This window comes from Eutrema salsugineum, unplaced genomic scaffold (assembly GCF_000478725.1).
Source record: "Eutrema salsugineum unplaced genomic scaffold, Eutsalg1_0 scaffold_1, whole genome shotgun sequence".
Lineage (NCBI taxonomy): Eukaryota > Viridiplantae > Streptophyta > Magnoliopsida > Brassicales > Brassicaceae > Eutrema > Eutrema salsugineum.
The window spans coordinates 18,314,236-18,338,477 of NW_006256909.1; the positions used below are offsets into that span (position 1 = coordinate 18,314,236).

At 39.8% G+C, this 24,242-nt stretch overlaps 2 protein-coding genes across 2 annotated transcripts; both read left to right on the top strand.

Annotated features, from left to right (window-relative positions):
- Positions 1 to 12,869: 12,869 nt before the first annotated feature.
- LOC18030316 (uncharacterized protein At4g13230) lies at positions 12,870 to 14,802 on the top strand. Its single transcript, XM_024150072.1, has 3 exons — positions 12,870 to 12,971; positions 13,085 to 13,141; positions 14,581 to 14,802. The coding sequence occupies exons 1-3, from the start codon at positions 12,870 to 12,872 to the stop codon at positions 14,800 to 14,802; spliced, it is 381 nt and encodes a 126-aa protein (XP_024005840.1).
- A 3,368-nt stretch (positions 14,803 to 18,170) lies between these two features.
- On the top strand, positions 18,171 to 20,441 carry LOC112082116. The gene is made up of 3 exons (XM_024149217.1): positions 18,171 to 18,793; positions 18,868 to 19,980; positions 20,096 to 20,441. Exons 1-3 carry the CDS (start codon positions 18,171 to 18,173, stop codon positions 20,439 to 20,441), a joined length of 2,082 nt encoding a protein of 693 aa, XP_024004985.1.
- Positions 20,442 to 24,242: the final 3,801 nt, after the last annotated feature.

Consider the following 24,242-nt stretch of genomic DNA (forward strand, 5'->3'; position numbering starts at 1 on the left):
TGAACCGACATGAATTCAATTATTAATGCATGATCTTTCTCGCGGCAAGAGACGAAAGCTACTTGTCGAGTTTGAGTGATTAGATGATTAGGGCGACGAGATTTGGCTAATCTTATAAGTGATTATTCTAATTCTAGAGTCATAGAAAATCCTTATCTAATTCCTATTGTCATAGATCATGAACCCTAGAGATAAACCCTGAGCCCAACGTCGTTTTGCCATTGTTTTCAAACCAATTTCTTTTCAAGCTCTTATTTTCTATTTAGTTATTAGAATTAGTTACAACAAAAAACCACTTTAATCTGATTAGATCTACAATTGTTCTTAGTATCAGTTAGGAGTCCTCAACACACAAATCCATGTGGATTCGATCCATAAGTACTACTGCATTTGCTCTGCCATTGCAGCTTTGTTTAGGGTAAAACTTGTAGTTACCCACTGCACCCACATCAATTACTCGTTTGTAACAGCTTTAAATAAAGAAACCTTTTGGTAATGTGCCCATGAATGTTGCACAATTGGAAATTTCCCAAATATGGTCGAGGAGTACGATTGTCGGACCTGTTATTTGGCTGCCAATTGGATTCATTGGTGTTTGTTAAGTGTTTGTTGTTGTTGGTGTTGGTTGTTGTTGTAATAATCATTATTCTTATTGTTATTGTGTTGTGCAATGTTTGCGGTCACAAAAAAATATAGTAGAGACACAGAGCAAGAGAAACTTCGCTTCATGATTGAGAAACCATTTTTGAACCTCTTTAATCGAGGAAAATGTTTCCCTTCCTATAATCTGATCAATGACAGGTTTGTATTAATTAGGGAGTCCATCCAGAAGGTACTCAAGTTGATTCATGATCTAGCCGTTTGCCAAGGATGGCGCATTGATCAAAATGAGTGGTGAAACCTTCAAATATTCATTAATCCTCTTGTTTCCTTTTTCCAATGCTTGAGTTGAGTTTTGAGTTGCTTAAGTGGCCACAGATTGGTTTAGAATATGTAGAGACTAAGGAACTCCAGATCTGAGCAATTTCGGATCGAGACACAAGTTGCTGAAGAGTCATGGAGATCGCACCACAAGGAGAACCATAGATTATTTTGTCTTTTCAAGTCAACATGGTTGATTCTGTATTGAAAGAAGTTGCAATACTGATGGTGACAGTTGCAGCGGGAACAGCGGAGATCCCATCAAGATGGTTAGCAAGAGCCTGCCCATCAAACAAGGCATGGACTTGCAAACTCCACATGAGATAGTTTGTGGAAATTAATTTTGAGACATTGGAGAAAATGACATGGAGGAGTGTGTTTGTATTGATCACGATGGTTTCAGTTTCAGTGGCGGAGGAGGTGTTGTTGGAGGTATTCATGTTGGCTGAATGTTATGTATTAGTAAGTGTAGATGTACATTTATCTATAGACTCTAAGTAGACTTTACGGTACAACAATTGACAATTAAACCTTTATACGATTTATTTACATTGATCCCTTATAGAAAACACAATAAATAATTGATTTTTCATTTGACTAATAAATACATACGTATAATTTCAATGGAGTGCGACATATATTTAGCTTTTTATGTTGCCCATAGATAATTTGTCATGCGTCTCCAAAAATTATGTGACGCAGGCGTCATTCAAACGAATAGGACTAAAACCATTTTTTTATAGAACACTGAAAATTTTATTGTACTGCATAAATATATATAATGGTTCAAAATTGATTACGTGCTGTTAGAGTTTTAATTGGTTGTTCTATTGATAAAAAGGCTTCAAGAGATAAGTTTTGAAATATGGTCATTGATTTTAAAGTTATTGATGTTACGAATGTTGGACTTCTTTTTACATGGTTGAATAATCACAACGAAAATTTTATTGGGAAGTTTTTAAAACAAAACTACTTTTCCATTCATTCTATCTTCTTCACCATTGTTGCTCAGGTCTTGCCTGAGACAGATCTTCTTTTTCTAGTCTATATTAGCTCTCTTCAGATTCCATAAGATGTTGAAATCACTTAAATCACGTATCTTTAATGTGAAGAAAACAAAGTATGGTGACTCGATGCAGCACACTTAATTTATAGGCATTGAATCCGCTCTATTTTAGGCATAATGAAGCTTAACAAAGTCATGCATGGGACTCTACGTGAGGCTTTTGATACAGCAACTAGGTGGGATCATCTATCTTAAAGTGACGAATAGTTGTGACAAATAATTTTTACATCAAAAACCCTAGACAGATAAAATGTGGAGATCATAACAAACAATTTTTCTGTAACATCCCTATCCCAGGCTTCCTAAGAAAACCGGAGAAATCGGGCATGTTAGGTTGGCCATCTAACCGCATTCGGTCAGACACCTAGTTTAATCCAGATGGTGAACCTCAGGTCTGCCAGGATCGAAAACACCAGGTAACAATCAACAACATAGACTTAAGCTGATCTTTCACCTACACCTGATAAGACAAGGGAAGAGGAGGAGTGAGTAATGGGGATTATTCAGTGAGAACCAGACTAGACTCCCTTCCCACTCATTCATTTCAAACTAACATGTCAAAAATAAATCCAACAAGCAACACAAAATCATCCTAGCGATGCATAAACAACTAGCAAGCAATTGTGATATCTCCAACCTTGCCAGGTCACTCAGACAGGCACTGCCAGGTCACACAGACAGGCTCTACATCGCCAGGTCACAAAGACAAGCACCAGGTCACACTGACAGGCTCAACATTGCCAGGTCACACAGACATGCTTCCAGTCATATAGACTCCGGAAGGATCGGCGTACCTTCCCCCACCGTTGAACTACCGCTTTAGAAACACAGACAGCAATAGCCCAGCAAACAAGTCCATACCTCGGCACATCACCACCGAGATGAACATCTGATCTAGCTACACTACCAATCACTAACCACACATCTGGGTGAACAATCAAATATGTTGGTTCTTCCTCTAATGAGATCCTATATCATTTCATTAGATTTACACATGGATCTAGCTAGATGCACATGGAAACAGCCTATGCTCATCATATCTAGACCTCACACACCAGAAGAAGACAAATGAATAAAAAGAAGACCCTAAATCTAATCCTCACCTTAGCAACAAAGTAGATCTGGATACTCGACACGAAAACGACGATATTTCCTCGCATATATCTCTGATCTGGATGAACTCGGTCTCCTTGGAAAGCTGACACTCGGGGGTACAGATTGATAGGTAGATCGTCTCGTGGATCCACACGGATCGCCGGTAAATCGTCATGGAAGGTGGCGACCAGAGAAGAAGAAGATGATAAGAGAGAAAGAAGAATAAAAGAGAGGCAGCAGAAAGGGAGAGAGATAGAGGAAGGAGCCACGGAGAGAGAGAGAAATAGAGGATGGCGTGGCTGAGAGAAGGAGAGAAAATGTGGCTAGGTTTGTGCTTCTTAAGATTAAAAATGATTAATTAGGGTTTTAGGAGGTAAGAAGACTATTTATTCTTAGATTTAATTAGATTGATCAGGCTTAATGGATGGGATTAATGGGCTTGCAGGAGATTAAAAGGTATTAATAATGAGCTTAATTAAGAAAGATGGTTTAATTTAAATAAATCGAAAATTGATTCATCGTAACAACCGACCCAGCGGGTCGGGGTGTTACATTCTTCCCCCTTTAATGAGATTCGTCCCCGAATCCTAGGGAAGAAGTTCCTGAAAGGAAATTCGAAAGCTAAGGACCAAGAGAAATAAAAGCACAAGGGAGGAGAGGAGCTTGGTCGCTGAAAGAGAAGGAGTCAGGAATGAGATCAGGAAATGGAAGCAAGAAATGAAATGAATCCAGAAGGAAAGATCGGATTTGGAATCGAAAGGAGAAACAAGAATAAAAGTTCAGAAGGGGATTAGAAATGGAACCACAAGGAACTATGGCATTAGGGAATATAGAGATTAAGAAGAAAAAGACAAGAAGAAAAATCAGAAATGAAACAAGAAAGAAACAAAAATGAGGTTAGAAGGAAGAGCAAAAAAAAAGAAATCAGAAGTGGGACTAGAAATAAAATCAGAAGGGAAATTAGAAATGAACCATGGCACAAGGAGAAATAATGGCTAAGAGGAAAGAATAAGAAGGAAATTATATAACCCATGGCGCCATGAAGGAGTTGAAGGCTAAGGGTTTAGAACGCAGAGTGATAGACAAAAACGTGAAAGAAAGAGAGTTTAAGGAATGATGCAATAAAAACATTTTAAGTAAAAACCAAAACCATTTTATTAATGTGATAAAGAGGAGTAGAACAGAACATTTTTTTTTTTGGAAAGGAAAAACGAAAACAACTTTAGAATAGAATCTAAGTAATTCATAAGAAACCTAAAACAATCAATAATCCAAACAAATAAAATAAAAAATAAAATAGAAGTCTACTCCTTTGAAAACTTTTTTTTTTTAAAAAATATATAAAAGAGAACGATCCGAAGAGAGACCTTCTTCTGCTTCACTACCATGCGAAATGACGACAATCTCTTTGCTAAACTTCACTTGAGGAAAAGGAGTGAACTTCTTGTGCACAGGCTCTTGGGTCTTGAACAGAGGTCTAAGGTAAAAAGGAGGAAGAGAAGGAAAAAGAAAGCTATTGGTTGATATGGCTGAGCAGGATTCGATACAAACTAAGGCCACCGTGAAATCCTCTGAATCCGGATAAGAGTGTGAATTTCCCAAAGGTATTCAAGCACATCTGTTCTCTTTGGATGACACAGCTAGGTTCCTCGTCATTCCGAGATCGAATTCGCCGGACTTTTTACAGTCTGACAATTTCTATGGACTCTTGCGACGCCTGCCTTTTAATACCTTAACTATGTAGACCAGGTCTGAACCTAATCATACATGTTGAAGGCTGCTAAAGAACCAAAGATTGCATAGTCAGGACTGGCATCACACAGTGTGGTAGTTCCAGAACAACCACCCTGGTACAGTCTGAACAACACCAATAACCAGTCTTACCTAGAGGCAATTTTGTTGCAACTACAAAGGCAGACTTAAACTACCACATGGTTAAAGACATAGCCCTCTTCCATGCGGTTTCTCGCGTCTTGAACCTGGGCCCCTAACAACAAACAAGAAAGAGGATAGAGGAAACTATAAGACCAGCCGTCTATAAGTTGATTGCTCTAGGTTTGAAAACATTTAAAACAAATTTTAGTAAAAATTTTTTCACAAAAATATATATTTTTTTTTGTAAAACACGAGCGCGAGCTCCTAGGACAGAACTAGGAGATCTCTCTGGGTTCTGATACCATTTGTAACATCCCTATCCCAGGATTCCTAAGAAAACCGGAGAAATCGGGCATGTTAGGTTGGCCATCTAACGGCATTCAGTCAGACGCCTGGTTTAGTCCAGATGGTGAGCCTCAGGTCTGTCAGGATCGAAAACGCCCAGGTAGCAATCAACAACATAGACTTAGGCTGATCTTTCACCTACGCCTGATAAGACAAGGGAAGAGGAGGAGTGAGTAATGGGGATTATTCAGTGAGAACCAGACTAGACTTCCTTCCCACTCATTCATTTCAAACTAACATGTCAAGAATAAATCCAACAAGCAATACACAAGCATCCTAGCGATGCATAAACAACTAGCAAGCAATTGTGATATCTCCAACCTTGCCAGGTCACACAGACAAGCACTCCCAGGTCACACAGACAGGCTCTACATCGCCAGGTCACAAAGACAGGCACCAGGTCACAAAGACAGACACCAGGTTAGACAGACAGGCTCAACATTGCCAGGTCACACAGACAGGCTTCCAGTCATATAGACTCCGGAAGGATCGGCGTACCTTCTCCCACCGTTGAACTACCGCTTTAGAAACACAGACAGCAATAGCCCAGAAAACAAGTCCATACCTCGGCACATCACCACCGAGATGAACATCTGATCTAGCTACACTACCAATCACTAACCACACATCTGGGTGAACAATCAAATATGTTGGTTCTTCCTCTAATGAGATCCTATATCATTTCATTAGATTTACACATGGATCTAGCTAGATGCACATGGAAACAGCCTATGCTCATCATATCTAGACCTCACACACCAGAAGAAGACAAATGAATAAAAAGAAGACCCTAAATCTAATCCTCACCTTAGCAACAAAGTAGATCTGGATACTCGACACGAAAACGACGATATTTCCTCGCATATATCTCTGATCTGGATGAACTCGGTCTCCTTGGAAAGCTGACACTCGGGGGTACAGATTGATAGGTAGATCGTCTCGTGGATCCACACGGATCGCCGGTAAATCGTCATGGAAGGTGGCGACCAGAGAAGAAGAAGATGATAAGAGAGAAAGAAGAATAAAAGAGAGGCAGCAGAAAGGGAGAGAGCCACGGTGAGAGAGAGAAATAGAGGATGGCGTGGCTGAGAGAAGGAGAGAAAATGTGGCTAGGTTTGTGCTTCTTAAGATTAAGAATGATTAATTAGGGTTTTAGGAGGTAAGAAGACTATTTATTCTTAGATTTAATTAGATAGATCGGGCTTAATGGATGGGATTAATGGGCTTGCAGGAGATTAAAAGGTATTAATAATGAGCTTAATTAAGAAAGATGGTTTAATTTAAATAAATCGAAAATTGATTCATCGTAACCCCGACCCAGCGGGGTGTTACATTTTCAGTACACTAATGCAAAGTATATTTGTATCCAAATTGAGGTGAAATGGTTGATCACTGCCATGTCATGGTTTTATAGATAAAGGCGAGATAAAACGAGAAGCATGAGGTCTTATCAAGTTTTGTAACGTCCTTACCAGTATCATTTTTGGAAGTCCTGCTTCTCTTGGCCTGTGGAGGACAGGATCCACGTCCAATGGCTAATACATTATTTTGGGAGAAAAAAGAATTTTTAAATTGCTTTACAAATAATCATAAGAATTTTTTCATGTGTTTTGTTTTACTCACATGGTGGTAAAAGTCATTTTTCAGTACGCCAACCATCCTGAAATTGCAATAGTTTAATCACGCTTCATTGTCGAGTTCTTTCAAGATAAGTTACCAAAAGATAAATTCTGATGATATAGTTATCAAAATCAGTTCTCTTAAACCCTCTTCATATACCACCACATTTCCATATCTCGAAACAATATTATCATCTTAGTCATAGAGCATAACGTCTTTGTTGCAAACCACAATCATTGTCCTCAATGTTGTGAACTACTTTGATCTACAATTCTACATTTATCTTGGTTCGACTTGTATACCATATGTAATGCTTTGACCGCTATTATTTGTAGACCCCACTTTTACTTTCGGCTTATGGGCCTAAAATCTGTCCGAAGGTTGGTTCACTATTTCGAGAAGTTCAAATCAAAAGGCTTGTTGAAAGCCTTTCATATTATAACGAAACATTTTGCTACTTTTTGGCATCACTCACAGTACACCGAAAATGACTCTAGTTGATCACTCATCCTAACATCACTCCGGCTCAAGCACTTAATTGTATCAAAAGCACTATAATATTATAGGTAATCAAATCAAGTTTTTTAAGTACTCGGTTAAATAGATTGAACTATATATTTTTTTGTCTACTGCATCATCATTAAAATATACTTTTAATTTTGTGCCATTATGTTAAAGATATATCTTCGTAATCAGGATGAGGGAATCTAACTCCATGAGCACTTGAAACATAACGAACTGACTTTTTAATAGAGATTTCGATAGACGGTTCTATTTACATTATGCTTACTATGGAAATATATATTACCTTTAACATGTAGAACCCCAACGAATGTTTCTATTTATACAAATGATATAAGACTGAATCACACAATCTTTATGGACACCAAGTATTCAAAGTCTAAAAGCTTTGATAGAGGGATGGAAGAAGGTTGTGATGACAATACACTTGTTTTATGGACTAAAACAAATGTATCAACAGAAACTAACTCTAAGGGCTATTCCTCACAAAGAGTTTAGTCTCCAAACACGAAACCTAGAAAGACTGATTCCACAATCTACCTAGAACTCGCAAAAACGAATCAAGAACACAAGGTTTTTGAAACAAAGAACTTTCTGGTTTTCTTATTAATTCGAGGGTGAATTGAAAGGTACAACTGAGAAGAGCTTATATAGGCTCTTTAGAATTTGAAATACAATAAGAAGCAATAACTAAGAAGAAAAAAATCAAGAGATATGAGTCAAAGAGCTTGATTGTAGGCGATTTGATGAAGAGCTCGATTTTAGGAGTTGAATGGCGTGTTCTTTGGATGGCTGATGGGCAGAGAGATTCTCTGGCTTCTCTGGACGGCTGAGATGATCTGGGGTTGAGGAATGGTCGTGATTAATCTTCAGAAAGTCGTGGTCTTTAAGAGAAAAGAGATTAACATTTCCGAAAAAGGAAAGTTATCTTTTAAGTTTGAATTCTTCTCCTTTGGTCAGAAACGTGTCTTGGTTCATCTTGGGGGTGTATGGGAAGTCTGGTGGGTCTCCTAACACGTGCTTGGTCTTTTTCTTTGGCGAGAATGAGCTTGTTTCCTTATTTAGTGCAATATTGGACCGTTTAAGGACATGGCGGTCAAATGGTGGATCCGGGTCGATCCAGCTCCGTTTCTCTTGGTTTTGGATGCTCCATTGGGTCTCCTGATGGGTAAGAATATCTTCTGGGCCTGGACGTGCATTAATTATGCTGAGAACACCTTTCTTGGGCCACATCTTCTTATCGGCTTTGCATTTGAATGGCTCGGGTAATGGTTTAGCCGGGAAGCTTGTATGATCTATTGGATAGGAGTCTAGAGAGAACAAGTCAATAACAGTCGTCTCCCCTTCGTTATTGGCTTGCTCTACAAGGGAGTTCGTCTCTCCTTTACCTTTGGCTAGACTCACATGTCCATTGATCTCATGTGGTTCTTCTGGTTCAGCTTCGGTTAGGCCAAATGCAATGTCTCTGCGTCTTGAGCTTGCCAGGGGTCCGTCTTGTGGGGTTGATGTCCTTATCATACCTCCCTCTTTAAGATGTTTCGTCCTCGAAACTGGTTTTCCTGCACAACGATAGAGTAAGTTAGTTTGAGCTTGACCATGTGAGTTTAGAGTCTTACCTTTGGGTGATCTTTGAGATTGGCTAGGAGTTGATGGGTAAGATTCATCTGTTGGCGCCTCCTTGATCAGTATAGAGTAGATAACTTCATTGGGGTGTGGTTGGACAGGTTGTTTTGTTGGTACATCTCCTTGAAAGCCTACATCTCCTCTTGTTGTCGTGTGCACTAAGTTTGAAGTGGTGTGTTTCAAGCTTGCTTTATAACCTGTGAAAGACACTTTTGGCATAGAGAAGTGCATCATATCTGTGTAATCAGGTGGTAAATGTTCTTTTTCAGCAAAGAAACTTACCTTAGTGGCTGCATTAGCCTTTTCTCTTACTTGCATAACATGCACCTCGGCTTGATCTAAAGGTGTTAGTGTGAACTTGCAGTTGTTGAGGCTGAATGAGTACTGGTTTGTGCGACCATCATGGGAGGTATTGCGGTCATATTGCCATGGTCTCCCAAGTAAGATATGCCCGGCGTGCATTGGTGCGACATCACAAGTAATCTGATCTTGGTATTGGCCGATGGAGAAAGGAATCTCCACTTGTTTGGTCACCTTTAGCTCATCATTGTCATTGAGCCACTTGAGCTTGTATGGTCTAGGATGTTTTGATGTTTGTAATCTTAATTTCTCAACCAAAACAGAGCTAGCAATGTTAGTACAAGAGCCACTATCTATGATTAAGTGACATACCTTGTCTTGAATGGTGCATCGAGAATGAAATAAATTCTCTCTCTGAGCTGGTTCCTCACGGTATGGCTGAGCTGAGAGTGCTCTTTGAACTACTAGTAGATCTCCTTCATCAGGTAAAATGGTGATGTCTTTGTTCGGATCATCTAGATCTTCTTCATCTTGTGAATCATATCCATTTGGTGTGATGATCATGATGCGCCTGTTTGGACAGTCTCTAGCCATGTGTCCCCTGCCTTAACATTTAAAACAGGTCAGTTCATGAGTCCTTTGATGACCAGAAGAAGACTTACCTTGCTCAAACCGATTGTCTTTTGGTTTGTCATAGGTTTTGTCTTTGAACTTTGACTCGATGACAACTGATTTCCCTTTGTCGATGACTTGTGGTGGCTGTTGTTGAGTTGTCTGAGTGCTGCTACGGTTCCTCTCTGTGTTAGACACCTTTTTGTTGATCTGGTTCTCTATTTGGACAGCTAAGTGTAGCAACTCCTCGAGATCATGGTAAGGCCGCCTCTCTACTTTCGTTGCAATGCGATCTTGCAAGCCATCTATGAATTGGGCCATCAATGATTCTTCAGTATCAGTCAACTCCAGCTTGTTCTTAAGGGCCTCAAACTCTTCATAATAGTCTTCCACAGATCTCTGGCCTTGGAAGAAAGATCTGCATCATTTCTGAATCTCTCGGTGATAGTGTGGTGGCACATATCTCTTGCGGAGATAAAACTTCATGTCTCTCCAATAGGTGATTTGGCTAAGTTGTGTCTTCTTCTCTCAGCTACTTCTCTATCCCACCACGTCAAAGCATGGTCAGTGAGACTAGCTGCTGCCAGTGCTAGCTTCTTTGGCTCATTATAACCGTAGTAATCGAAGATGTGCTCCATTCTTCTTTCCCACTCCAAGTATGCATCAGGGTCCACTTTTCCAGCAAAGGTAGGTGGTGTGAGCTTAATGTCATTGGCGGTTCTGTTGGTATCTTCATCTCTGATCCTGTTGCGGTGGATGGGGTCATGTCTTTGTTGTTGTTGTAGTAATGGATCGGGTGGCACATTATCTGGTACATGTTCCCTTCGGTCTTGATTGTTTTGAACTCCATTTGCTGCGGTTTGGGGATCTCCATTGTTGGGTGGTGCAGCTGTTTGTGGATAGAGATTTCTGATGGCACCAAGGTGTGGCTTTTGCTCAATACGATCCATACGACCTCCTAGAGATTTCTGATGGCACCAAGTAGTCTCCATTGTGGTCATACCAGTTTTCACTGTTCTGATGTCATCTTTCATTGCATTCATGTCTTCTCTCATGGCTTGGAGAAGCTGCATCATAGCGTCTTGCTGGTTATTTTCAGTCATGTTTCACCTGCCAAATATTTCAATGAAAACTAGATCAAAGTTTTAATCAAAGCAAAGCAAAATAAAAATCGTAAATTTTTGTTTTTTTTATTTTTTACTAGATGATAAACAAATAAAACTGAAATTAGACAATATAAATATTTATGGATTTTCAGGGTTTATGAGAAGCAAAATAACAGGAACAGAATAATTTTTTTTTTTATGAATGAACAAGAAGCAAAAAAAACAATGGTAATAAAATTTTCTTTGGTTTTCTTTCTTTTTTTTTGTAAAAATCGAAACTAGAACAGAATCAAAAGCAAAACAAAATCAAAAGAAAAAGGATAGAAATCACCTAATAGGAAATTTGAGCTCTGATACCAAAATGATATAAGACTGAATCACACAATCTTTATGGACACCAAGTATTCAAACTCTAAAAGCTTTGATGGAGGGATGGAAGAAGGTTGTGATGACAATACACTTGTTTTATGGACTAAAACAAATGTATCAACAGAAACTAACTCTAAGGGCTATTCCTCACAAAGAGTTTAGTCTCCAAACACGAAATCTAGAGAGACTGATTCCACAATCTACCTAGAACTCACAAAAACGAATCAAGAACACAAGGTTTTTGAATCAAAGAACATTCTGGTTTTCTTATTAATTCGAGGGTGAACTGAAAGGTAAAACTGAGAAGAGCTTATATAGTCTCTTTAGAATTCGAAATACAATAAGAAGCAATAACTAAGAAGCAAAAATCAAGAGATATGAGTCAAAGAGCTTGATTGTAGGCGATTTGATGGGCAGAGAGATTCTCTGGACGGCTGAGATGATCTGGGGTTGAGGAATGGTCGTGATTAATCTTCAGAAAGTCGTGGTCTTTAAGAGAAAAGAGATTAACATTTCCGAAAAAGGAAAGTTCTCTTTTAAGTTTGAATTCTTCTCCTTTGGTCAGAAATGTGTCTTGGTTCATCTTGGGGTGTATGGGAAGTCTGGTGGGTCTCCTAACACGTGCTTGGTCTTTGTCTTTGGCGAGAATGAGCTTGTTTCCTTATTTAGTGGAATATTGGACCGTCTAAGGACATGGCAGTCAAATGGTGGATCCGGGTCGATCCAGCTCCGTTTCTCTTGGTTTTGGATGCTCCATTGGGTCTCCTGATGGGTAAGAATATCTTCTGGGCCTGGACGTGCATTGGTTATGCTGAGAACACCTTTCTTGGGCCACATCTTCTTATCGACTTTGCATTTGAATGGCTCGGGTAATGGTTTAGCCGGGAAGCTTGTATGATCTATTGGATAGGAGTCTAGAGAGAACAAGTCAATAACAGTCGTCTCCCCTTCGTTATTGGCTTGCTCTACAAGGGGAGTTCGTCTCTCCTTTACCCTTGGCTAGACTCACATGTCCATTGATCTCATGTGGTTCCTCTGGTTCAGCTTCGGTTAGGCCAAATGCAATGTCTCTGCGTCTTGAGCTCGCCAGGGGTCGTCTTGTGGGGTTGATGTCCTCATCAACAAATGTTAATATGTTGATAAAGATTATTTGTTTTCTTAATTGATCAATAAAACGAGCAACAAATAAGGAAAAAGAGGAGCCAAGGATTGTGTTATACTGACACAGCCTATAATAGCAAATCAAAACTGGAACCACCTTATGTCCCGAGTCAAACTCCCCATGTCCCACCCAAAACAATACATGTGTCTTCTTGTAAATGTTCCAATTCCCTTATATATACTTAAATCCAACAATTTCAACTAATTAACAAACTTATCCCATCCTTAAACAACATTAAGACGAGCCCTTAAATATGACAAGCTTCGCAGTCATTGCAGCTAGCATCAACAACAGGGTACTCGCCACATTAGCCACTCCGAGAGTTCTTGCTTCCGTCCCAGCAAGACTCATTCATGTAATCTTTCTCTTTTTTTCAAAAAAAAAGAAAAAAAATTATGGTCGATGATTTAATATTCGTAAGTGTAACTAATGTTTCTGATAATTAATTCTTTGAATAAATTATCGAAGGGGAGTACGATGAAAGAAGCTTCCGTTTGTGACAAAGCCACCGAGGCTCAACAAAAAGTATGTAAGAACATTTTGTATATTTTTTTAAAAAGTAACTTTGGGTTTTATAAATACTAGGAGAGAACCTGCGTATATGTTCGGATCTTGTTTAATTTATATTTTAATAACTTGTATTGAATTTTATTTTTACTATTAATGTTATTTTGTTTTAAATATTTATATTTTCTTTGATTTCTTTTTGATAATACATTATTTGTAATCTCTTCTACACCAGTTGTGTCAAATAGTATAATTTTTCTCCCAAGATAATAAGGGACTAAAAATCTGCTATTTTAATTTATGTATGAAAACGTAATAGTTAACTTAAAAATATATATTGAATATCAGAGAGAAATATTGATTTTTTCTTCGATCTTCATATTCTTTTTATTTTTGTAAATCTTAATAATATAATACTTGTTACTTTTCTTAATTTACCATTTTGATTTTTTTGGTTATATGTATTTTATTGATTTCATCTTTTTTTTATTTAAAAAAAACCATAAATGGCATTTTTATGTGGATACCTTTCTTTTGCTATTATTTGTTAATAACTTTTATCTTTTTAATTGTTATTAAATATTTTTTATGTTTTATAATTTTATTAGTTAGAGTTTTATATAAGATTATTTGAAATTACTTAACTTAATCACTTTCATAATTTTGTTTTCACTTGCATTAAAACTTAATTATATTGTTAGTTTGAAAATGAAGTTTAAAACATTAAAAAAAAAGAAAATAAATGGCGCATTTAAAAATTCTTGTATTATATAATATTTATAAGTTTTATATACTTAAATTAAATTTGAATTTCATTCTAATATATATATTAATATTTATTTATGTTCTTTACTATATTTTAATGTGTTTGCTTTATATTAGATTAATTATTTATTTTATTACATTTTTAATGGGGATAGATGACGCTCTTTCCAGTGCTGACATGTTACTCAACTGGAGAGAGATGACCAAGTTTTTTATATTAGATATTTAAATTAAATTTGAATTTTGTTCCAATATAAATATATATTAATATTTATTTATGTTTTTTAATGTATGTTTAATGTGTCTGCTTTATATTTGATTAATTATTTATTTTATTAAATTTTTAATGGGGAGAGGTGGCACTTTTTCCAGTGCTGACGTGTCATTCGACTGGAGAGAGTTAGCAAAGTTTTATATATTAGATTAGCTTAGGTCTGAATGTTAAACGTCAATTCTTACCTTAGTATTTGCATTTACATGTAAATGAAATCACCATTTGTAAATATATCTTTTCATTTGCGTTTGCGTTATAACTACCAAATATATTTTCTTTGAAGTTTTAAAATTGTGAAGTCGATTAGAAAAATATACACCCAAATACAAATGAAAAAAAAGAGAAAAAATATGTGATTTTATTTCAATCTTTGATTTACAAATTATTCATATAACCAAATTAAATCTGGACGATATAGGTGGCCAAGAAAGCGGACGAAGGAGCACAGACGATCTCCGACGCAGCAGGTAACTTGAAAGATAAGGCGAAGAACACTGCAGAGGAGGCATGGGACAAGGTAAAGGACACAACGGAGAAGATCAAAGATACTGTCACAGGAAAAACCGAGGAAACTAAGGAGTCCATTAAAGCCAAAGCAAAAACCGTCGAGCAAAGCATGAACACCAAGAACCTCAAATAATAAAATACTTTTTTGGTCAAAAATAATTAACATACAACTATCAATTAAAATTTTCTCTTTTATTAAATAAGATTATATTTGCCGAGTGGAATTTGTTTTAATCTATATACATGCGACTCTGGTTTGTATTAAGAAAAGGTGTTTCTTTATTAGGCAAGAATAGATCTGATTACTCTAAATGTATTTCTTTAAGATCATGTGGAAACTCATGTTTGTTATTTTTATATAAATTGATTTAATATATTTGTTTAATAAAGAAATAAGAATCAATTACAATTAAGTAAACTTCATGTTGGAAGGGGTGGATTTCTTTCTCTCTCTGAGCGATTAGGGTTGACGGCCTCACGCCGTTCATCGAGAACTTCTCCCTCCCCCCCCCTTCTTACAAAAATTTGCTGGTGATGTCAATTGTGGAACCTCCAGCTGGCTCTGTTCCTTCCTCTTCTTTGGGTCCTTCGGACTCTATTTTAAACTCTCCTCTTCAGGATACTTCAAATCGCTTTTCAATACCCGCGGGTGTCCCATCTTCAGCCGCTCCCTCTTACGCAGACCGATTCAAGTCCTCTCTAAGAAATCTCTGTAAGATTTCCTCCCCATCATATCAGGAGGATGGTACATCAGTGATGGAAGCTCCAGCCTCTATTCTTCTTCAGGTGGCTAACCAATGGAAAGGACACATCGTCGCCCATTTTCATGGTCTAGCGTCCCCTCCGGGAAAAATCTTTACGGATCTTAGTCCGGCTCGGGGAAAGTTTGGAAAAATCACGGTTCATTCTGTGTCTAAGACTACTAGCCTCATCTTCATACCATCCCTTCAGACTAGTGAATGGGTTCTTCGCACTGGTTACTGGCAAGCCGGTAATTGCTCTTTCACAATCTCGGAGTGGATTCCAGACGGCAGCTTCCAAACGCAGGACTGACGAAGGAGCACAGACGATCTCCGACACAGCAGGTAACTAGAAAGATAAGGCGAAGAACACTGCAGAGGAGGCATGGGACAAGGTAAAGGACACAACGGAGAAGATCAAAGATACTGTCACAGGAAAAACCGAGGAAACTAAGGAGTCCATTAAAGCCAAAGCAAAGACCGTCGAGCAAAGCATGAACACCAAGAACCTCAAATAATAAACATACTTTTTTTGGTCGAAAATAATTAACATACAACTATCAATTCAAAAATTTCTCTTTAATTAAATAAGATTATATTTGCCAAATGGAATTTGTTTTAATCTATGTACATGCGACTCTGGTTTGTATTAAGAAAATGTGTTTCTTTATTAGGCAAGAATAAATCTGATTACTCTAAATGTATTTCTTTAAGATCATGTGGAAACTCATGTTTGTTATTTTTATATAAGTTAATTTAATATATTTGTTTCATAAAGAAATAAGAATCAATTACAATTAAGTGAATAACTTCAATGTTGGAAGAGGTGGATCTCTTTCTCTCTCTGAGCGATTAGGGTTTCCCGCCATCACGACCGTTGACGGCCTCACGCCGTTTATCGAGAACTTCTCCCTCCCCCCTTCTTACAAAAATTTGCTGGTGATGTCAATTGTGGAACCTCCAGTGGATCCCCCAGATCCGTCATCTGGCTCCGATCCTTCTTCTTCTTTGGTTCCTTCAGACTCTATATTAAACTCTCCTCTTCAGGATACTTCAAATCGCTTTTCAATACCCGCGGGTATCCCATCTTCAGCCGCTCCCTCTTACGCAGACCGATTCAAGTCCTCTCTAAGGAATCTCCGTAAGATTTCCTCCCCATCATATCAGGAGGATGGTACTCTAGTGATAAAAGCTCCGGCTTCTATCCTTCTTCAGGTGGCTAACCAATGGAAGGGACACATCGTCGCCCATTTTCATGGTCTAGCGTCCCCTCCGGGAAAAATCTTTACGGATCTTAGTCCGGTTTGGAGAAAGTTCGAAAAAATCACGGTTCATTCCGCGTCTAAGACTACTAGCCTCATCTTCATACCATCCCTTCTAACTAGAGAATGGGTTCTTCGCACTGGTTACTGGCAAGCTGGTAATTGCTCTTTCACAGTCTCAGAGTGGACTCCAGACGGCAGCTTCCAAACGCAGGACTTGGAGACTGCTCCTACTTGGGCCTTGCTAAAGAGTGTTCCTTGGATTTTATATTCTCTGGACAGCATTAGCATAATAGCGAGTGTTATTGGGGATCCTCTCCACACCGAGAAGTTGCGTCTGGAGTCGTATCGCTATGGCAACACTAAGGTTAAGATGGAAATCAATTTGGATAGTTCTCCTCCTAAGACGGTGATAGTAAAGGATTGTGTAGGTAATACTGTCAGCATCGAGATTGAATATCCAAGGTTACCTCCGAAATGTACTAATTGTGGAAATTTTGGTCATCTGGTGAATCGTTGTCCCCATCTTGTAATGAAAATTCTGCTGAAGGATATTCATCCGAAGGAGGTCGCAGTAGCCAATACTAAGATTTTCCTTGCATCTCCTCCCCTGGATTCTTTGATGGTCAACACCATTCTAGCCTCCCCTCCGGAGGTGATAAGCTTGGATACTTCCATCACCACAGAACCCCCTAAGAGAGCAGGAGGTCTCGTGGATTCTGATATTTCTGTTCGATCAAGAAGCAGATCCCGCTCGCGGTCGAGACAAAGAGCTCTGAGTTCTCCCTTAAAGGTCCCCACCCAAGAACCATCAGCTCTTCCGAGGGGTTTGGGGTCCGGTGTTTCGGTTATAGGTAAGGCAAAAGTTGATTTGCAGGCAAAAGAAAAAGTAAAAGCTGTCTCTTCCAAGATTATCATCGTGGATAGGGATTCTCCACCACTTCAAGAGGAAGTGATGCAGGCGGCTCCTCTCCTATATGAGGCTGGAATGTTAGAGGTTTAAATAATCACTCTCGTCATGGTGTCCTCAAGATTTGGGTTACTAGTAATAGACCCTTACTAGGTGGAGTTTTGGAGATGCGTGTCAGGGAGGGAAATGCATCTTGTATCTTGGCCTCCGTTTTTCCGGATTGGAGGATGGCATCAAATTATGGTTTCTCTGAGAACGGCCGGATCTGGGTAGTGTGGGATTCTTCTATCTCGGTGATCGTTTTTAAAAAGTCTGGTCAGTTTATCCTCTGTTGGAATTTATGATCCAGCTACGGGTCATTCATTCTCGGCGGCTTTCATTTACATATATAATAGGGAAGCTCAGCGGCAGAGTTTGTGGGAGGAGCTCTTCATTTGCAGTTCTTCTCACGATTGTTTTTGCCCCTGAATTTTGCTGGGTGACTTCAATCAAATTGCTTCTGCTGAGGAGCATTTCTTGGCTATTCCTTCGGTCCTCCTTTTAAGAGGTATATATTCAGGCTTGCTTGGAGGACAATGAGTTGACAGATATGTCAAGTAGAGGATTATTCTATACTTGGACTTATTGTCGTACAGAGGATCCCATCCTCAATAAACTGGATCGAGCAATTATCAACGACCAGTGGTTATCTTCATTTCCGGATTCATTGGCTCGTTTTGATCCACCGGGAGATTCCGATCACTCCCCTTGTTTGGTGTCCCTTGATGGTGTGGAGAATGGATCCAAAAGAAGCTTCAAATATTTTACGCACCCTCGTTTCAGGCAGGAAATCTCGGAAGCTTGCAATGCTTCGACTCTTGTGGGTTCAGCGATGTTTACTCTGAGTTCAAGGATGAGTGCTGCTAAACTCTGTTGTCGCCGTTTAAACAAAGAGGGTTTTGGTGATATCAGTAGAGAGCTACGGAAGCCTTGGCAAACTTGGAATCGATTCAAAGGGTTCTCCTCTCCCAACCATCCGATCTATTATTCTGGCAGGAACATGTGGGCAGAAACAAATGGATCTTCTTCTCTAATGCTGAGCGGGTCTTCTTCAAGTCCAAATCAAGGATTAGATGGTACGAAGATGGAGATGCTAATACGGCCTTCTTTCATAGAGTGGTCAAGTCCAATCTCAGCCGCAAATCAATTCGTCATATCAGGGATCAGAATGATGTTAGATATGATAATCCTGCCCAGATAAAGGACATGGTTCTGTCTTATTTCACGCACTTGTTGGGGTCTTCTAGTTCTGGGGTTTTGCCTTTGTCTGTGAGCAAAATTAGGGAGCTCCTTCCCTTCAGATACCCTCCTGATATCTCCACTGCTTTGGTCAGCATTCCGACGGACGTGGAGATAACTAACGTTGTGTTTCACCTGCCTAAAAATAAAGCTCCCGGTCCTGACGGCCTCTCAATGGAGTTTTTCCTCGACTCTTGGGATTTGGTGGGAGCAGACCTGATTAAACCGGTGAAGGAATTCTTTAATTCTGGATCCCTCCTAAGGAATTTTAATGCTACTGCTATTATTCTCATCCCCAAGATTCAAGTGGCGGATCAGTTATCTCAGTTCAGGCCCATCTCTTGTTGCTCAACGGTTTATAAGGTCATTAACAGGTTCCTTACTAACCGTCTCAAGCTTTTTGTGTCTTTGGCGGTTCAGAGGAATCAGATAGGGTTATTTAAAGGTCGTTATCTATGCGAGAACGTCCTGTTGGCTTTCGAGCTTGTGACATACTTTCATAAAGTGGGAACTACCTCAAGAGGCTATCTGCAAATAAACATCTCAAAGGCTTATGATAATCTGAACTGGGAGTTCCTCTTCAATGTCTTAACTGCTCTAGATCTCCCTAACATTTTCGTGAACTGGATTAAAGAGTGTGTTACCACAGCTTCTTATAGCATTGCTGTCAACGGAGAGTTGGTCGGCTATTTCCCAGGCAAGAAGGGGCTTAGGCAGGGAGATTCAATGTCTTCTCAGATGTTTGTTCTTGCTATGGATGTATTATTAGATTTAGGGGCTATTAAGCAATCATTCATGCCCCATCCTCAGTGTTTTGCTCTGTTGATTACGCACTTAAGCTTCGCAGATGATGTATTAATATTCTTTGATGGTACATCGGATTTGCTGGAAGGTATCCTCTCGATTTTGGATGAGTTCAGGTCTGTCTCTGGTCTGGGAATTAGCAGACAGAAATCAGTGGTGTTTATTGATGGTGGGAGCCTCCAGCGTTGTAAGGATTTGGCTGATCCAGTTGGTTTGCAATACGGCTCCTTACCTGTCTGTTACTTAGGAGTTCCTCTATCAACCCAAAAACTGAAGAAACAGGATTACCAGCCTCTTCTCGACAGGATCAGGAATTGGTTTGCCTCTTGGTCGGTTCACCATCTATCCGTTGCGGGTAGACTCCAATTGATCCAGTCGGTTATATATCCCACTATTTCCTTTTGGTGCTCCATTTTTCCTTTGTCAAATCAGTGTTTGCTGGATCTTGAGCGTTTATGCAGCGGATTCTTATGGAAGTGATGAGGGCATAGAACCACAAGCTCCACCTATACCAGCCATGAGACAAGGACCAAGAACAAGATCCGGAACTAGAGTCTTGAGAGAAGAGTTTAATCAAGCTATTGAAGCCTTACTTAGCATCCACGAGCAAGAAGACTCTTTGTACCCAAGCTTTAAGGTCACGGTCCAAGAAAGAAGCCTGGAAGAGCCTAATAAAGGAGAAGCCTATCTCATACAAGACGGCCCAACAGCTGAATTACCACTTCTCCGACCCAACAAAGAAGTGTCCTTATTCAGCATCAGCATCACGCCAACTTAAGACCATCCTAGCCGTCCAACCCACCAAGGTAAGGGAATGAATACGTTTATTTACTTGCCTAATATGGTTTTTCTGTCTTTGGTTTGTTTTACAGGTTCCATTCATAGTTTTAAGTCTTAGAATATTTCTTTAGTTATTGCACGAGTCTGTTCCTTTAGAGTCCCAGAAAGTTGTGTCCTTTTTATGTAATTTGCTTCAAGTCCCCAAGAAGGGCAAAGCTGCATTGGACTCTCTTATAAAGTCCCTTATAAGCAGCCGTGTATCTTTTACCCTACTATCAATAAAATAACGCAGTTCTTCAAGATTTTGTCTTGTCCTTGAATTCTCTGAATTCGCTTAAGAGTTGGTGTTTGATCCTCCTCTTGAGAGTTGGTGTTTGATCCATCTCTCGCTAGTCTTATCAAGGTTCAGTCCATAGAGCTTTGTGGCGACCCTCATTCCACCGTTTGCATCATCATCATTTCATCTCTTGACTCAATCAGGGAGAGTTACACAACCAACTGATCGAGTTCCATCCTCTTTTCACATCTACTTCCATTCCTTATTCTTGTTGAGAGAGTTACACAACCAGCAACAAGGATCCATCCCCATCTATAGGCCCGTGCCTATATCATCTGGTATCAGAGCCGAAAGGTTCCAAAACCAGGTTTTATCTTTTCATACCTTTCGGTTAAATCTCCTTTGCATCTTTGTTTTCTTGTCGCACACTTATTCAAAAAAAAAAAAGAAGAGTTCTATTCGGTTGCATACATCGCATATCATCTTGAGCATTCGTCTATATATCTAAAATCATTCTCCTTAGCATCATTCATAGCATCGACTAGTTGCGGCTCATTGTTAGAACGAAAATTTTGTCAAAAGCCCCAGTTAGCCAGAAAAGGAAAGTTTTCATAATCACGTACAAAAAAAAAAAGGAAAGAGTTTACATTTCTTTAACATTGCACCGTCGTTTTATTGCATTAAAAGAAAAGGAAAGAACCAAAAACAACACTTAGTCGTATTTTTATTTCTCTTTTGCACTTGATCTTTGTTTGCTCTTGAACGTAGACACCAATCATGGGAGACAATTCCGCACCCCTACCAGAAGTCATGCAGCAACTACTTGACGGTATGAGGACTCTGAGCGACCATCTTAACTTGATGGAACAACAGTTGTCACCACCAGCCCAACCCAACAACAATGGGAACCAACCAAGGCAACAACATGACCACGATGGAGAAGAGACTGATGATGACATGCCTAGTCTCGAAGATGAACTCCCACCTGACCCAAATCACCGGCGTGGCAGACGAGATAATCATGGCCAAGGCCAGCATCAGCACCGTGAGAGAGGGAGGAGCCGAGAGATAGATAGAGAAGACGAGAGATATGGGGGCAAAGATCTTAAACTTACACCACCCACCTTTGCTGGAAAGGTCAACCCCGAGGCTTACCTGGATTGGGAAAGAAGAATGGATCATATCTTTGATTACTACCAATATTGCGAAGCCAAGAATGTGTCTCTAGCCGTCGCACAACTGACCAACAATGCTCTCACATGGTGGGACCGAGAAGTCTCTGAAATACGGAGGCTAAGACGTGGCCAGATCACCACTTGGGAGGACATGACATTCCACCTAAGGAAGAGGTATGTGCCTGCTTATTACTTTAGAGACTTACAGAAACGTTTTCGGAAGTTGTCTCAGGGAAACAGGCCCGTAGAAGAGTACTACGAGGAGTTTGAGACCATCAGAAATCGATTGGAGCTTCAAGATTCGGAGGAGACATTGATGGCCCAATTCGTTGATGGCCTCCAAGATAGAATAGCGAGGAAAGTAGAGTGGCAGAGCTATGAGCACATGGAGGATCTACTGCACTTTGCTATACAAGCCGAGCAGCATTTCAAGAATAAAGCAGCCACTAACTGAGGAAAGTCTACTTGGACCCAACCCTTCTCTAAACCGATGGACAAAGGCAAATCCATAGAAGTGGAAAATCGGTTCAAGAAACCAGCTTCCGGGCCATCAAAGCCGGCTCCACATGAGCAAGGTAAGTTCCCTAATCAAAGGTCTCGAGATATAACGTGCTTTAAGTGTCAGGGAAAAGGCCACTTTGCAAAAGAATGCCCGAATCAAAGAGTAATGGTATTGAGAGACAATGGAGAGTATGAGTCACAAGATGAAGCCGAGCTAAAAGCCACTGACTCCGACGAAGAGGTAACCATTTCCCTGAGGTTGGAGAGATGTTGGTAATCAGAAGATCTCTTGGTGCTCTAAGTGACCCCGAGACACTCCAAAGAGAAAACATCTTTCATACAAGATGTAGCATTGGAAACAAGGTATGTAGTCTCATAATAGATGGTGGCTCTTGTACTAACGTGGCTAGCAAGTATCTTGTAGACAAGTTAGGTCTTGAAAAGACAAAGCACCCAAGCCCATACCGATTAAGATGGCTCAATGATACCACGGAGGTGAGGATTGCGGAGCAAGTTGTTGTGCCATTCAGTATTGGGAAGTATCGTGATCAAGTCACGTGTGATGTTGTACCTATGCAAGCCGGTCACCTGCTCCTTGGGAGGCCATGGCAATTCGACAAAGAAACCATGCACAACGGTCGCACCAACTACTATTCTTTCACTCACAACAACAAGAAGCACAACTTAGCCCCTCTCACACCATCAGAAGTTCATGAGATGCAACAGGCCATGAACAAAGGGAAACAGCTAAGTAAAACTAATCTATTTGTCTCACCGAGTACAATTCTTAAAACTCTTGATCACAAACAACCGGTATTACTTATGATCTTTAGAGAAAGTCTGTTTTTAGGTAATGAGGAAGATCAAGAGCTCCCACACGAGATAAGTCAGCTATTAGAAAAGTTCCAAGATGTCTTTCCAGAAGAGATACCAGCCGGCCTCCCACCCATAAGAGGCATTGAGCACCAGATCGATCTAGTACCCGGAGCACCCTTGCCTAACCGAGCCGCATATAGAGTTAACCCAACAGAGGCCAAATAGCTAGAGGCTAAAGTCCAGGATTTAATGTCTAAGGGATACATAAGAGAGAGCCTCAGCCCGTGTGCAGTACCCGTCTTGTTAGTGCCCAAGAAGGACGGCTCTTGGAGGATGTGTGTGGACTGTAGGGCCATTAAAAACATCACCATCAAATACAGGCACCTAATTCCGAGACTAAACGACATGTTGGACGAGTTAAGTGGAGCTACTATCTTTTCAAAGGTGGATCTAAAGAGTGGCTATCACCAGGTGAGAATGAAGGAAGGAGATGAGTGGAAAACTGCATTCAAGACCAAGCAAGGTCTATACGAGTGGCTTGTGATGCCTTTTGGTCTCACAAACGCCCCAAGTACCTTCATGAGACTCATGAACCACGTCTTGAGAGCATACATCTGTAAGTTTGTAGTGGTTTACTTTGATGATATTCTGATTTACAGCCAGTGCTTAGAAGATCATATTAAGCATCTTGAACAGGTTCTAGAGACACTTAGATTAGAGGGTTTATATGCAAATCTTAAGAAATGTATCTTTTGCACTGATCAATTGGTATTTTTAGGATTTGTTGTAAGTTCTCAGGGTCTTAAAGTGGATGAGGAAAAGATTAAAGCCATCCAAGAATGGCCCACACCATCCACGGTTGGACATGTTAGAAGCTTTCACGGTTTGGCAAGCTTTTACAGGCGCTTTGTCAAGGATTTCAGTACCATAGCAGCCCCATTGACATCGGTGATCAAGAAGAACACTACTTTCACTTGGGGGCCGACTCAAGAAGCCGCATTCCACAAGCTGAAGGAGAGCCTCACACAGG